The 16,870-nt window shown below is 44.1% G+C and overlaps 1 protein-coding gene across 1 annotated transcript; it reads right to left on the reverse strand.

Moving 5' to 3' along the window:
• Positions 1 to 2,856: 2,856 nt before the first annotated feature.
• Positions 2,857 to 10,656, reverse strand: slc39a9 (solute carrier family 39 member 9). Its single transcript, XM_029730994.1, has 7 exons — positions 9,863 to 10,656; positions 7,593 to 7,701; positions 5,466 to 5,672; positions 4,863 to 4,931; positions 4,659 to 4,744; positions 4,187 to 4,321; positions 2,857 to 3,934 (listed from the first exon to the last, which is right to left on the reverse strand). The coding sequence occupies exons 1-7, from the start codon at positions 9,962 to 9,964 to the stop codon at positions 3,698 to 3,700; spliced, it is 945 nt and encodes a 314-aa protein (XP_029586854.1). The 5' UTR covers positions 9,965 to 10,656; the 3' UTR covers positions 2,857 to 3,697.
• Between the last annotated feature and the right edge of the window lie 6,214 nt (positions 10,657 to 16,870).

Raw genomic sequence — 16,870 nt, forward strand, 5'->3', positions numbered from 1 at the left:
CTACTTTGTGCATGACAAGTAATTTTTCCAACAATTGTTTACAGACAGATTATTTCACTTATCATTCACTGTATCACATTTCCAGTGGGTCAGAAGTTTACATACACTAAGTTGACTGTGATTTTAAACAGAAAATTATGTCATGGCTTTAGAAGCTTCTGATAGGCTAATTGACATCATTTGAGTCAATTGGAGGTGTACCTGTGGATGTATTTCAAGCCCTACCTTCAAACTCAGTGCCTCTTTGCTTGACATCATGGGAAAAATCAAAAGAAATCAGCCAAGACCTCAGAAAAAATATTGTTGACCTCCAGAAGTCTGGTTCATCCTTGGGAGCAATTTCCAAATGCCTGAAGGTACCACATTCATCTGTATAAACACCAAGGGACCACGCAGCCGTGATACCCCTCAGGAAGGAGACGCGTTACATCTCCTAGAGATGAACGTACTTTGGTGCGAAAAGTGCAAATCAATCCCAGAACAACAGCAAAGAACCTTGTGAAGATGCTGGAGGAAACAGGTACAAAAGTATCTATATGCACAGTAAAACGAGTCCTATATCCACATAACCTGAAAGGCCGCTCAGCAGGGAAGATGCCAATGCTCCAAAACCTCCATAAAAAAGTCAGATTAAGGTTTGCAACTGCACATGGGGACAAAGATCGTACTTTTTGGAAAAATGTCCCCTGGTCTGATGAAACAAAAAAATAGAACTGTTTGGCCATAATGACCATCGTTATGTTTGGAAGGAAAAGGGGGAGGCTTGCAAGCCGAAGAACACCATCCCAACCGTGAAGCACGGGGGTGGCAGCATCATGTTGTGGGGGTGCTTTGCTGCAGGAGGGTCTGGTGCACTTCACAAAATAGATGGCATCATGAGGATGGAAAATTATGTGGATATATTGAAGCAACATCTCAAGACATCAGTCAGGAAGTTAAAGTTTGGTCACAAATGGGTCTTCCAAATGAACAATGACCCCAAGCATACTTCCAAAGTTGTGACAAAATGGCTTAAGGACAACAAAGTCAAGGTATTGGAGTGGCCATCACAAAGCCCTGACCTCAATCCAATAGAAAATGTATGGGCAGAACTGAAAAAGCGTGTGCGAGCAAGGAGGCCTACAAACCTGACTCAGTTACACCAGCTCTGTCAGGAGGAATGGGCCAAAATTCCCCCAACTTATTGTGGGAAGCTTGTGGAAGGCTACCTGAAACGTTTGACCCAAGTTAAACAATTTAAAGGCAATGCTACCAAATACTAATTGAGTGTATGTAAACTTCTGACCCACTGGGAATGTGATGAAAGAAATAAAAGCTGCAATAAATCATTCTCTCAACTATTATTCTGACATTTCACATTCTTAAAATAAAGTGGTGATCCTAACTGACCTAAGACAGGGAATTTTAACAAGGATTAAATGTCAGGAGTTGTGAAAAACTGAGTTTAAATGTATTTGGCTAAGGTGTATGTATACTTCTGACTTCAACTGTACATATTATCTCAACTACCAACACTGGTGCTACGCTGTTTATTATCTATCCTGATTGCCTAGTCACTTCTACCCCTACCTACATGTACATATTACCTCAACTACCTCGTACCCCCGCACATTGACATGGAACTCCTTGTATATAGCCTTGTTATTGCTTTTTATTGTGTTACCATTTCCTTCTCTTACTTTGCAATTTTTTTCTTACTTTTTAACTCTGTATTGTTGGTTAAGGGCTTGTAAGTAAGTATTTCACTGTAAAGTCTACACCTGTTGTATTCGGCACATGTGACTAATAACATCTGATTTGATAGATGAGAACTAAGTGGTCCAGACAAAGCTGTCTGTCTGCCTGCCTGCTGGTCTGTCTGGTCTGTCTGTGTCGGTCTGTCTGTCTGTCTGTGTCGGTCTGCCTGTCTGGTTTGTCGGTCTGCCTGTCTGGTTTGTCGGTCTGTCTGCCTGTCTGGTTTGTCGGTCTGTCTGCCTGTCTGGTTTGTCGGTCTGTCTGTCTGTCTGGTTTGTCGGTCTGTCTGTCTGTCTGGTTTGTCGGTCTGTCTGTCTGTCTGGTTTGTCGGTCTGTCTGTCTGTCTGGTTTGTCGGTCTGTCTGTCTGGTTTGTCGGTCTGTCTGTCTGGTTTGTCGGTCTGTCTGTCTGGTTTGTCGGTCTGTCGGTCTGGTTTGTCGGTCTGTCTGTCTGGTTTGTCGGTCTGTCTGGTCTGGTTTGTCGGTCTGTCTGGTCTGGTTTGTCGGTCTGTCTGGTCTGGTTTGTCGGTCTGTCTGTCTCCCTACACTCCATAATGCTGGTCCCTCAATTCAGAGTTCATTATAATATGTCTCTCTGACGACTCATATACTGTACAAAGACTACTCACATGCTGTATGGAGACAAAACAACTACTAGTCTATTTGCCCACCACCACCACCACCGTTGTCAAAAAGACTAGTAGCCATTTTGTCTCCATACAATCATCGCTCAGGAGTGATGTTTCCCCTAGGTACAGATCTAGGAAAACACAAAACTGACCAAAGATCAGATTTAGGCTCAGCTTTGACCTTAATTAGTGGGAGAAACACAAAACTGACCAAAGATCAGATTTAGGCTCAGCTTTGACCTTAATTAGTGGGGGAAACTCAAAACTGACCAAAGATCAGATTTAGGCTGAGCTTTCACCTTAACAATTAGTGGGAGGGGAAAACACAAAACTGACCAAAGATCAGTATATAGTGGCAACCTCACTCTACTCCACAATCATGGCTCCACCCCCTGTACCAGGAAAGCAGGTCCGGGGGTAAACAACCAAACTAAATGTGAAAGAAAGAATGGCTGTTATAGGTTTAGATGTTTCGGTGTATCATTTTGAGTCTGATCCTGGGGCAAGCGTTCCTTTATGTGGCTGAAGCAAAGACAGTCATTAACTTTCAGTTAACAAGGGTTAGGGTCTGTGGAAATCAGTCTTACAGACACATTGCTCCCAGACGTTTCATATTACTAGTAGAGCAGATATATAAGTGACCATTAGGTAAGATCAAAAGTAATAGAAATTGAACTACTTACATGTAAAACTTTCCAATACTTAACCGGATTCCACTAGCAAGAACATAAATAAATCTTACAATAAGAGCAAAGTTATTATAGTGTGTCTGAAAACCACTGATTTAAAAAAATAAAAAATAAAAAAAAATTACTTTTACTGCAAGATGTCACAATATAAGGTCTTTACATTTCTTACAGCCCAAGTCTTCCAACAAAAAATGTTCCCATTAATATGAGTTCAGGAGACAGTCAGACAGTTCATCTGTATCACTGAAACAGGATACGGCCATGATCCAACTCTCTTGTTTATCTGTACAACCTTACCTAGAGCTAAAAATCAAATCAAATGTATAAAAAAAAAAACACATACAAGTCTCTTGTCAACAGTATCAACAGACATCACTTCTCGTAGAGTGTAGAAAAAAGGCTGCTGTTATTATGACATCGTCATCTCTGTCTTCCAGTGTGGTTTAAAATGGTTTTGATCCTGTCGCAGGTCGTTGTCCCACTCCGACCAATCAACAGTCACAGAAAAGATAAATAAGACATAAGTGATGTCTGTTTTGGCTGCTTTCCTTCTAAACCTCCTCCTTCCTACACCCTTTCTCTCCTCTCGCCCCCTCTGGGTCTCCTGTGTGTCTGGTAGCAGTGTGTGTGTGTGTGTGTGTGTGTGTCTAGTGCTGGTGTCCAACAGACAGCACCAGTGGTATCAGACAGCCCAGAACCAGGGCCCCAACCTCCACCTTGCTCAGTCCCTTCGCCGCTTCCTTCCCCTGAACAGGAGCGTGGCTGTGTCCGGTCCCGCCCACCTCGGGAAGGACGTGTACCGTGGCAACATACAAGAAGGTCCCGGCAGAGAACAACATGGCCACGCCCGTGGCGTTCACATCTAACAGTGCCTCTTTACTGGACTAGAGGTCGAAGAGATCAGGAAGGAAAAAGAACAGGGCAATTAGAATAAGCATCAATTCTCATGACTGGAGCATAAAGTGAAATACATTTTGAAAAGCCATAGAGAGAGAGAACAACATTTGGAAGAAATACTGAGATTCCACTCAGCTGACTACTTTCAAATGTAGCATGTTATATCAGGCCGTCATTTCATTCTATGGGCTGGGGACAGGAGTAGTGGGAGGGCAGAGTAGCATTCTGGGCTAACTGACCTGGCTGAGTCCTACGAAGGTAACCATGGCGAGGACAGGTGCTGCCAGGGCGAAGACCAGCAGGTGTTTCCGGATCCGGTTCCTCTCTAGACCAGCATGCATCAGGAAAGAGACCAGGCCAAAGGCTGCTGGGGCCTGGGGGGAGAAAGACAGGGTTCAAATACACAGCTGGGGCCTGGGGGGAGGGGCAGACAGTTTACCATACAGACCAATGACAACTGAACTTTATAAGAGCATTGATTGGTTACTTTCTAATTGTTACCTCATAGTTGTTCCTTTTATCTGTTTTGTTCATCTTTTTTTTTTACTGAAAATCATTTGGTTTGTTTAGAATGTTGTCATAGCGTGGGTTCGTGAGGATGGAAGTTATTCTGTTAAGCAACACAGTGACCATCTGTTACGAAAACACACAAACTGTTAAAAACAAAACATGGACTAGAAGATGAACGAGTTGTTATTGTTTTCACTGTACCTTGTGAAGCATGATGGCCACAAAGACAATGAGCTGTACACTGGTCTGAGAGGTGGAAGCTGCTGCTCCGAGAGCCACGCCGTCCGCTGGAACAGAGTATTGTAAATAAATATAAATAATAATAAATCCACCAACAAGCCTTCCACTCTCTCTTCTTCCTAAAAACATCTTGGTCTGAAACTTTGTATAATGAAGCCATCTTACCTGCTGCATGGACCACCAGTCCCAAAGTGGTGGTGATTTTTGAGCTGGCAACCCTCGCAGACTCTGGATCTAAACACACATCAAATCAGACAGACCACTCCATGGACAAATCAGACAGACCACTCCATGGACAAATCAGACAGACCACTCCATGGACAAATCAGACAGACCACTCCATGGACAAATCAGACAGACCACTCCATGGACAAATCAGACAGACCACTCCATGGACAAATCAGACAGACCACTCCATGGACAAATCAGACAGACCACTCCATGGACAAATCAGACAGACCACTCCATGGACAAATCAGACAAAACACCATGGACAAATCGTGCTCTAATAAAGTATAACCCTGAGGGCCCGGTTTCCCGGACTGATTAATCCTAGAACTGGGCTGAAAATAAATTTCAATGGTGATTCTCCACTGAACTTGTTTTAGTCCAGGACTACTAGACTTAATCTGTGTCCGGGAAACAGGCCCTGAGAGTGGTGAGCTCCACCCATACTGACTGTTATTGCTGTGTGTGTGTGTGTGTGTGTGTGTGTCTGTGTGTGTGTGTGTGTGTGTGTCTGTGTACACATGCTGTTCCCAGACTGACCGTCAGCACTGCTGTGTACGTGGGCGCTTCCTATCTGGTCGACCAGCAGCATGAAGACAAACCCCAGGACCAGGGAAACCCCGATGTAGGCATGGAGGTGCTCGTGGCTGTGGCTGTGCTCCCCACTGACTCCCAGAGCTGCATCTACACCTTCCTTGGGCTCAGACACCTCCACCCCCTTCACCTGGCCAGGGGCGTGGTGCACACCTACACAGAGAGAGAGACTGAGACCCTAACCCATACAGTAGAGACTGAGACCCTAACCAATACAGTAGAGACTGAGACCCTAACCCATACAGTAGAGACTGAGACCCTAACCCAGACAGTAGAGACAGAGACCCTAACCCAGACAGTAGAGACTGAGACCCTAACCCATACAGTAGAGACAGAGACCCTAACCCATACAGTAGAGACAGAGACCCTAACCCATACAGTAGAGACAGAGACCCTAACCCATACAGTAGAGACTGAGACCCTAACCCATTCAGAGACCCTAACCCATACAGTAGAGACAGAGACCCTAACCCATAGAGTAGAGACAGAGACCCTAACCCATAGAGTAGATTCAGACCCTAACCCATACAGTAGAGACAGAGACCCTAACCCATAGAGTAGAGACAGAGACCCTAACCCATAGAGTAGAGACAGAGACCCTAACCCATACAGTAGAGACAGAGACCCTAACCCATAGAGTAGAGACAGAGACCCTAACCCATACAGTAGAGACAGAGACCCTAACCCATACAGTAGAGACTGAGACCCTAACCCATTCAGAGACCCTAACCCAGACAGTAGAGACAAAGACCCTAACCCATACAGTAGAGACAGAGACCCTAACCCATACAGTAGAGACAGAGACCCTAACCCATAGAGTAGAGACAGAGACCCTAACCCATAGAGAAGATTCAGACCCTAACCCATACAGTAGAGACAGAGACCCTAACCCATAGAGTAGAGACAGAGACCCTAACCCATAGAGTAGAGACAGAGACCCTAACCCATACAGTAGAGACAGAGACCCTAACCCATAGAGTAGAGACAGAGACCCTAACCCATACAGTAGAGACAGAGACCCTAACCCATACAGTAGAGACTGAGACCCTAACCCATTCAGAGACCCTAACCCAGACAGTAGAGACAAAGACCCTAACCCATACAGTAGAGACAGAGACCCTAACCCATACAGTAGAGACAGAGACCCTAACCCATACAGTAGAGACAGAGACCCTAACCCATAGAGTAGAGACAGAGACCCTAACCCATACAGTAGAGACAGAGACCCTAACCCATAGAGTAGAGACAGAGACCCTAACCCATAGAGTAGAGACAGAGACCCTAACCTATGTATAGGGTTTTAATTATTATTAAGGGGGGGGGGTCAAAAGACAGCATTTACCCGGCTAATGGAAACCCTGATACACTTCACTATGTCCTCACTGTTACCTACTTGGGCTTGCTAGCGTCGCTATGTACAGACAGACATACCCAGTCAGACAAAAGCAGAACAGACACTATCACCAAAGATTTTTTTATAACTAACCCAAGATAGACTACAGACTGTCCTTTCCAATGGGAACAAACAAGTCATATTGGGCAGAACAAGCAAGCTGGGCAGAGCCAAGAACGAGCTAGCGAGATGCTATTGGCGCGTTCGAGCATGCATTTGCATTTATCCGTTAGGGAACGCCTACTCTGAAGTGCACGTGTACAGTAACTAAATTCACCTTTGCACTCCTAAACAACGTCATTTAAAAAAAAAACTTTGGCAAAGGGTAAAGTCTACAAAACTTAGTCCACTCTGTTCGTAACAATTTCTAATTTTGGGAACAGAAAACTGTATCGAGATCAAAATGTTTCGTCAATGAAAAAAATGGGCAGAATGTCGGGTCAAAATTCACCTCTTTCCATCTTCTCTCACTGCCGACCACTGGGCTTCCTCTCACCACCATATTTGGTAGTGAGAGGAAACGCCAAGCGGATGACTCAGATTCGGTGAAATATCTGTCTCATTGTTCGATCTGTGCTCATAGTACACTACTTTTGACTATAACCCCATAGGACCTGGTCAAAAGTAGTGCACTATAAAGGGATTATAGGGTGCCATTTGGGATATTGCCTGAGTCTCACCCTCCAGGACCTCCTCATACAGGGCATGGACCCCTTCAGGGATGATGACAGCCAGGGCAGTACCACACAGCAGCCCTGCTCCCAGGACCGTCACCAGCTTCAGCTTCTCCTGCAGGACAAGACAGAGAGGATGGAGGGTTCATCAGCCTTACAACACAACCAGGACGGAGGGTTCAGCAGCATTACAGAACAACCAGGACGGAGGGTTCAGCAGCATTACAGAACAACCAGGACGGAGGGTTCAGCAGCATTACAGAACAACCAGGACGGAGGGTTCAGCAGCATTACAGAACAACCAGGACGGAGGGTTCAGCAGCATTACAGAACAACCAGGACGGAGGGTTCAGCAGCCTTACAGAACAACCAGGACGGAGGGTTCAGCAGCCTTACAGAACAACCAGGACGGAGGGTTCAGCAGCCTTACAGAACAACCAGGACGGAGGGTTCAGCAGCCTTACAGAACAACCAGGACGGAGGGTTCAGCAGCCTTACAGAACAACCAGGACGGAGGGTTCAGCAGCCTTACAGAACAACCAGGACGGAGGGTTCAGCAGCCTTACAGAACAACCAGGACGGAGGGTTCAGCAGCCTTACAGAACAACCAGGACGGAGGGTTCAGCAGCCTTACAGAACAACCAGGACGGAGGGTTCAGCAGCATTACAGAACAACCAGGACGGAGGGTTCAGCAGCATTACAGAACAACCAGGACGGAGGGTTCAGCAGCATTACAGAACAACCAGGACGGAGGGTTCAGCAGCATTACAGAACAACCAGGACGGAGGGTTCAGCAGCATTACAGAACAACCAGGACGGAGGGTTCAGCAGCATTACAGAACAACCAGGACGGAGGGTTCAGCAGCATTACAGAACAACCAGGACGGAGGGTTCAGCAGCATTACAGAACAACCAGGACGGAGGGTTCAGCAGCATTACAGAACAACCAGGACGGAGGGTTCAGCAGCATTACAGAACAACCAGGACGGAGGGTTCAGCAGCATTACAGAACAACCAGGACGGAGGGTTCAGCAGCATTACAGAACAACCAGGACGGAGGGTTCAGCAGCATTACAGAACAACCAGGACGGAGGGTTCAGCAGCATTACAGAACAACCAGGACGGAGGGTTCAGCAGCATTACAGAACAACCAGGACGGAGGGTTCAGCAGCATTACAGAACAACCAGGACGGAGGGTTCAGCAGCATTACAGAACAACCAGGACGGAGGGTTCAGCAGCATTACAGAACAACCAGGACGGAGGGTTCAGCAGCATTACAGAACAACCAGGACGGAGGGTTCAGCAGCATTACAGAACAACCAGGACGGAGGGTTCAGCAGCATTACAGAACAACCAGGACGGAGGGTTCAGCAGCATTACAGAACAACCAGGACGGAGGGTTCAGCAGCATTACAGAACAACCAGGACGGAGGGTTCAGCAGCATTACAGAACAACCAGGACGGAGGGTTCAGCAGCATTACAGAACAACCAGGACGGAGGGTTCAGCAGCATTACAGAACAACCAGGACGGAGGGTTCAGCAGCATTACAGAACAACCAGGACGGAGGGTTCAGCAGCCTTACAGAACAACCAGGACGGAGGGTTCAGCAGCATTACAGAACAACCAGGACGGAGGGTTCAGCAGCATTACAGAACAACCAGGACGGAGGGTTCAGCAGCATTACAGAACAACCAGGACGGAGGGTTCAGCAGCATTACAGAACAACCAGGACGGAGGGTTCAGCAGCATTACAGAACAACCAGGACGGAGGGTTCAGCAGCATTACAGAACAACCAGGACAGGGATCATGAACTTCAGCCTCACATGATTAGTTACCTCACATCACTGAATATGTGAAATTGTATGTGAACGTTAGAATACATTCAAATTGACTAGTTTGACCAAAAACCACTGGCACTGATGTTTTAAACAAATACCCCATAATGATAAAGCGAAAACAGGTTTTTAGAACAGAAATACCTTATTTACATAAGTATTCAGACCCTTTGCTGTGAGACTCTAAATTGAGCTCAGGTGCATCCTGTTTCCATTGATCATCCTTGAGATGTTTCTACAACTTTACTAGTTTGAATACTAGTTTGACCAGTGCCAGTGGTTTGACCAAAAACCACTGGAACTGATGTTTTAAACAAATTGTGCATTGATGAGCACTGTAATCTCAGTAATTAGCTTGGGACTAACAGCTGTTGACTTCATTTCAAGTGGAACTTTCTTTGTTTCTAAGCAATGTTGTAGTTTGAGTACTACTCACCTCTGAGAAGTTGACAGCCAGAGGAATGGTTCCAGCCACATAACACCCCACCAACATGGCCAGGGAAAGCAGGCTGATCGAAGTGAAGTCGTCGATAGACATAGTTACAGCTTTGCTAGCAACAATTCGCTTGGCTAATGGTAGTTAGCGTGAACTCAAGACTAAACCAGAAACTAACTGGCTCGGTTCAAGTGTTCAGAGTTTTTGTTGTTGTTGCTCTTCAGCTTGCTTACTAGACACGAGTTGTGGTTCGTGCTGAGGCTCTAGCTAGACAAATAACTCCAAGTGTAAACAAAGCAATGATCAAACGAAAAGACGTCGCAATTCTAGCTAAAGCTAGCTGCACAGAGGTCTAACAGCCATGTCGGTTCGGCTATAACCGTTAGCTAAATCATTTCTGGTGACTTTCAAAGAATGTACATAGGCTCCAAGTTATTGATCTTGAACGCGGTTTGTTATGCAAACATGTAAATCTAGCTAACTAACTAACTAGTCTGATCCTTACTTTGCAGAAATCTAAACACCATCGGCTAGCAGAGTTAGCCTAGCAGACAATCTCAAGTTGTAATTCATAGCGTATTGCCCACATCGTACTCTCCAACGTAGCTATTTGTTATCACAATTTTTTTAATTAAAACTAGCTACCTGCAGTAGGCTATTATTATTATTATTATTTTTGTTTATATATAGCTAGCTTGAAATGTTTTGCCAACAAGCCAGCATCTTCATTGCGGATGAAATGTAGCACTTCCGGGTAACGTTTTCATCACTATCCACGCAAAAACATGCCACGTAAACGTGTCTTCACTGACTCTGTGCACCGACACGTCAGACGTTACATAAACCGATCTATTTACGTGTATAAAAAGGTATAACCGTTTTAGTGGACGATTACTTTAATTGTTAAATTACCAATTAAGTGCCAGAATGTGTCCATATAATTTTGATAAGCTGCTCAATGATAATAAACTTCCACACAACATCTTACAAGCCCATGGTGAAGTTTTCTTGGAATTTAATGATGACAAATGTCTATTTCATCTTCTTTGAGATTAGGTTGACTGATCGTATCCAATCCAATTGAGGTGCATGCACTGCCACTTAATGTACTGGAAGTGAGGCCAGTTATGGCTGAGTGAACGGCTTTAGACAAAAACAATGAGAGGAATCGGAGATTAGATATATATCGTTTTTAAAATGGGTCTGTGGTCTTCTCCATGTGAATATTGAAGTCACCAAAAATGTGAGGATTATCTGTCATGACTAAGCTGTAAATTCATCATTCTTGAGCCATGTTTCAGTCAGGCCAATCACATCAGATTGCTGATCAGTGATTAGTTCATTGACCATGACTGCCTTGGAAGTGAGGGATCTAACATTAAGTATCCCTATTTTTAGATGTGAGTTATTATCACAGAACTGGAGGAGGTCTTTATTCATGAGATTGCTAAGGCGAACACCGCCATGTTTTACAATGCATTCGGAAAGTATTCAGACCCCTTCACTTTTCCCACATGTTTTTACATTCCAGCCTTATTCTAAAATGTATTAAATGAATGTTTGTCCTAATCAATCTACACACAATACCCCATAATGATAAAGCAAAAACAGGTTTTTAGAACTGAAATACCTTATTTACATAAGTATTCAGACCCTTTGCTGTGAGACTCAAAATTGAGCTCAGGTGCATCCTGTTTCCATTGATCATCCTTGAGATGTTTCTAGAACTTGATTGGAGTCCACCTGTGGTAAATTCAATTGATTGGACATGATTTGGAAAGGCACACACCTGTCTATATAAGGTCCCACAGTTAACAGTGCATGTCAGAGCAAAAACCAAGCCATGAGGTTGAAGGAATTGTCCGTAGAGCTCCGGGACAGGATTGTGTCGGGGCACAGATCTGGGGAAGGGTACCAAAACATTTCTGCAGCATTGAAGGTACCCAAGAGCACTGTGGTACCAGCATTCTTAAATGGAAGAAGTTTGGAACCAACAAGACTCTTCCTAGAGCTGGCTATCTGGCCAAACTGAGCAATCGGGGGAGAAGGGCCTTGGTCAGGGAGGTGACCAAGAACCCAATGGTCACTCTGACAGAGCTCCAGAGTTCCTCTGTGGAGATGGGAGAACCTTCCAGAAGGACAACCATCTCTGTAGCACTCCACCAATCAGGCCTTTATGGTAGAGTGGCCAGACTGAAGCCACTCCTCAGTTAAAGGTACATGACAGCCCGCTTGGAGTTTACCAAAAGGCACCTAAAGGACTCTCAGACCATGAGAAACAAGATTCTCTGGTCTGATGAAACCAAGATCGAACTCTTTGGCCTGAATGCCAAGCATCACGTCTGGAGGAAACCTGGCACCATCCTTACAGTGAAGCATGGTGGTGGCAGCATTATGTTGTGAGGATGTTTTTTAGAGGCAGGGTCAGGGAGACTAGTCAGGATCGAGGGAAAGATGAACGGAGCAAAGTACAGTGAGATCCTTGATGAAAACCTGCTCCAGAAGGTGTCCATATCATTTTGATAAGCTGCTCAAGTGGTATCCACGTACCTAGTGTATGTTGCACATTGGTGACCTCTGACTGTTTCATCATAACATAGTTAGTGATGATGTAATGGGTTGAAAACAAAGTCACTTAAAACAGACACCCCATTTATTATAATTTTTTTTATAACCAATTTGTTTATTTTTTTGTCTTAATTAATCTAAATTGTATATTTTACATGCTTCAGCATTAGTGAGTCCATGAAGCCAATAGATGGCGCTGTTGCACTGTGGTAGTAGGAGAAACAGCGAGTTCAGAATAAAGAAAGCACCAGAACTTTGCAGATGTAAACTTGTGTCCGTTCTTTTTACAATTACAGGCCACCACAGCTACAGACTGAGGCCGGTAACACTGAGATGGATAACAATATCCCAATACCATCTGCTCTCGCCAGTTTTAGCCCCAGGCAGCACCATCTTCAAATGAGCCTTTACGTCGGTAGGCCTGTCCCCTGGTGTGGTAAATTATACATGATCGCTGAATGATTCTTTTTAATATAGCGCAATTTTGCGGGTAATGAAGTCGCCAATGACAAGGGTTTTCAATTTGCCAGCGCTAATGATGGGAGGTTTCGGCGGCTCAGACCCCATAACTGTGGAGGAACAACTGGTGGAGAAAACAGTTGAAAGTTTATATCGGCTGAATGAGCTACACCGACAGCATTTCTTTCCAGAAGCCGTGGAAAAAAAATAGACCAGCTGCAGGGACTGATCATTATTTACTGGGGGCACAGATGCTGTTTCATCCTTTTCTACACTTAAATTGCCCTTGCCTAACGATTACGACTGAAGTCGAGCTTGCAACTCGGTTATCCTCTCCTTTAAGGCGATACCTGTATATTATTACTACTGCATAATAGTACTTGGTCTTTTTGGCCGGACGAGGTCCTGCCAGATAGTGTCCTGGGTGAAGAAGTTTCATGGGAAACCTCATGTGAGGACAAAACTTAAGACGTTGGTAAACTTGTTAAATCCAGAGTTTGATTAAACATTTATATAAAGTAAAGAGCAAGGATTGACAACACAGTGGCAGTATAACAGGCACATGTTTATATCTATTAATTTGTTTGACTCAGAGTGATGAAATGTGGTGCACATGCTCAGGGATATGAGCCTAGCTAACCTGGAAAGTATGGTTCAGTTTTTACGCATGGTGGCGATGTTGGACATGAAAGCCATTCGTGCAAGCTCATTGATTCATAGCGGCCATAATGTTTGAGCAATAGTCCTGGAAAATGCTGCATTTAAAGACATGGGTAAATAGATTATATATTCCAAATTTGGTGCCAATTGGTCCAGTGGTCCTGGAGAAGATGTTTAAAATACATACTACTACCTGGTCTATACATACTACTGCCTGGTCTGTACATACTGCCTAGTCTATGCATTATACACACATACTATTGCCTGGTCTATACATACTACTATCTGGTCTATGCATACTACTACCTGGTCTATACATACTACTGCCTGGTCTGTACATACTGCCTAGTCTATGCATTATACACACATACTATTGCCTGGTCTATACATACTACTACCTGGTCTATGCATACTACTACCTGGTCTATACATACTACTGCCTGGTCTGTACATACTGCCTAGTCTATGCATTATACACACATACTACTGCCTGGTCTATACATACTACTACCTGGTCTATGCATACTACTGCCTGGTCTGTAGTACTACTACCTGGTCTGTACATACTACTACCTGGTCTGTACTTACTACTGCCTGGTCTATATATACTACTACCTGGTCTGTAGTACTACTACCTGGTCTGTACATACTACTACCTGGTCTGTACATACTACTGCCTGGTCTATACATACTACTACCTGGTCTATATATACTACCACCTGGTCTGTACATACTACTACCTGGTCTGTAGTACTACTGCCTGGTCTATACATACTACTATCTGGTCTGTAGTACTACTACCTGGTCTATATATACTACTACCTGGTCTGTACATACTACTACCTGGTCTGTAGTACTACTACCTGGTCTGTAAATACTACTGCCTGGTCTATACATACTACTACCTGGTCTGTACATACTACTGCCTGGTCTATACATACTACTACCTGGTCTATATATACTACTACCTGGTCTGTACATACTACTACCTGGTCTGTAGTACTACTACCTGGTCTATATATACTACTACCTGGTCTGTACATACTACTACCTGGTCTGTAGTACTACTACCTGGTCTGTACATACTACTACCTGGTGTACATATACTACTACCTGGTCTGTACATACTACTGCCTGGTCTATACATACTACTACCTGGTCTATATATACTACTACCTGGTCTGTACATACTACTACCTGGTCTGTACATACTACTGCCTGGTCTACACATACTACTACCTGGTCTATATATACTACTACCTGGTCTGTACATACTACTACCTGGTCTGTAGTACTACTACCTGGTCTATATATACTACTACCTGGTCTGTACATACTACTACCTGGTCTGTAGTACTACTACCTGGTCTGTACATACTACTACCTGGTCTACATATACTACTACCTGGTCTGTACATACTACTACCTGGTCTGTAGTACTACTACCTGGTCTGTACATACTACTACCTGGTCTGTACATACTACTACCTGGTCTGTACATACTACTACCTGGTCTATATATACTACTACCTGGTCTGTACATACTACTACCTGGTCTGTAGTACTACTACCTGGTCTGTACATACTACTACCTGGTCTATATATACTACTACCTGGTCTGTACATACTACTACCTGGTCTGTAGTACTACTACCTGGTCTGTAGTACTACTACCTGGTCTGTACATACTACTACCTGGTCTGTACATACTACTACCTGGTCTATACATACTACTACCTGGTCTGTACATACTACTACCTGGTCTGTACATACTACTACCTGGTCTGTACATACTACTACCTGGTCTGTACATACTACTACCTGGTCTGTACATACTACTACCTGGTCTGTACATACTACTACCTGGTCTATACGTACCACTACCTGGTCTGTACATACTACTACCTGGTCTGTACATACTACTACCTGGTCTGTAGTACTACTACCTGGTCTGTACATACTACTACCTGGTCTATATATACTACTACCTGGTCTGTACATACTACTACCTGGTCTGTAGTACTACTACCTGGTCTGTACATACTACTACCTGGTCTATATATACTACTACCTGGTCTGTACATACTACTACCTGGTCTGTAGTACTACTACCTGGTCTGTAGTACTACTACCTGGTCTGTACATACTACTACCTGGTCTGTACATACTACTACCTGGTCTATACATACTACTACCTGGTCTGTACATACTACTACCTGGTCTGTACATACTACTACCTGGTCTGTACATACTACTACCTGGTCTGTACATACTACTACCTGGTCTGTACATACTACTACCTGGTCTATACGTACCACTACCTGGTCTGTACATACTACTACCTGGTCTGTACATACTACTACCTGGTCTGTAGTACTACTACCTGGTCTGTACATACTACTACCTGGTCTGTACATACTACTACCTGGTCTGTAGTACTACTACCTGGTCTATATATACTACTACCTGGTCTGTACATACTACTACCTGGTCTGTAGTACTACTACCTGGTCTGTACATACTACTACCTGGTGTACATATACTACTACCTGGTCTGTACATACTACTGCCTGGTCTATACATACTACTACCTGGTCTATATATACTACTACCTGGTCTGTACATACTACTACCTGGTCTGTACATACTACTGCCTGGTCTATACATACTACTACCTGGTCTATATATACTACTACCTGGTCTGTACATACTACTACCTGGTCTGTAGTACTACTACCTGGTCTATATATACTACTACCTGGTCTGTACATACTACTACCTGGTCTGTAGTACTACTACCTGGTCTGTACATACTACTACCTGGTCTACATATACTACTACCTGGTCTGTACATACTACTACCTGGTCTGTAGTACTACTACCTGGTCTGTACATACTACTACCTGGTCTGTACATACTACTACCTGGTCTGTACATACTACTACCTGGTCTATATATACTAGTACCTGGTCTGTACATACTACTACCTGGTCTGTAGTACTACTACCTGGTCTGTACATACTACTACCTGGTCTATATATACTACTACCTGGTCTGTACATACTACTACCTGGTCTGTAGTACTACTACCTGGTCTGTAGTACTACTACCTGGTCTGTACATACTACTACCTGGTCTGTACATACTACTACCTGGTCTATACATACTACTACCTGGTCTGTACATACTACTACCTGGTCTGTACATACTACTACCTGGTCTGTACATACTACTACCTGGTCTGTACATACTAATACCTGGTCTGTACATACTACTACCTGGTCTATATATACTACTACCTGGTCTATATATACTACTACC

This window comes from Salmo trutta, chromosome 33 (assembly GCF_901001165.1).
Source record: "Salmo trutta chromosome 33, fSalTru1.1, whole genome shotgun sequence".
NCBI classification, from domain to species: domain Eukaryota; kingdom Metazoa; phylum Chordata; class Actinopteri; order Salmoniformes; family Salmonidae; genus Salmo; species Salmo trutta.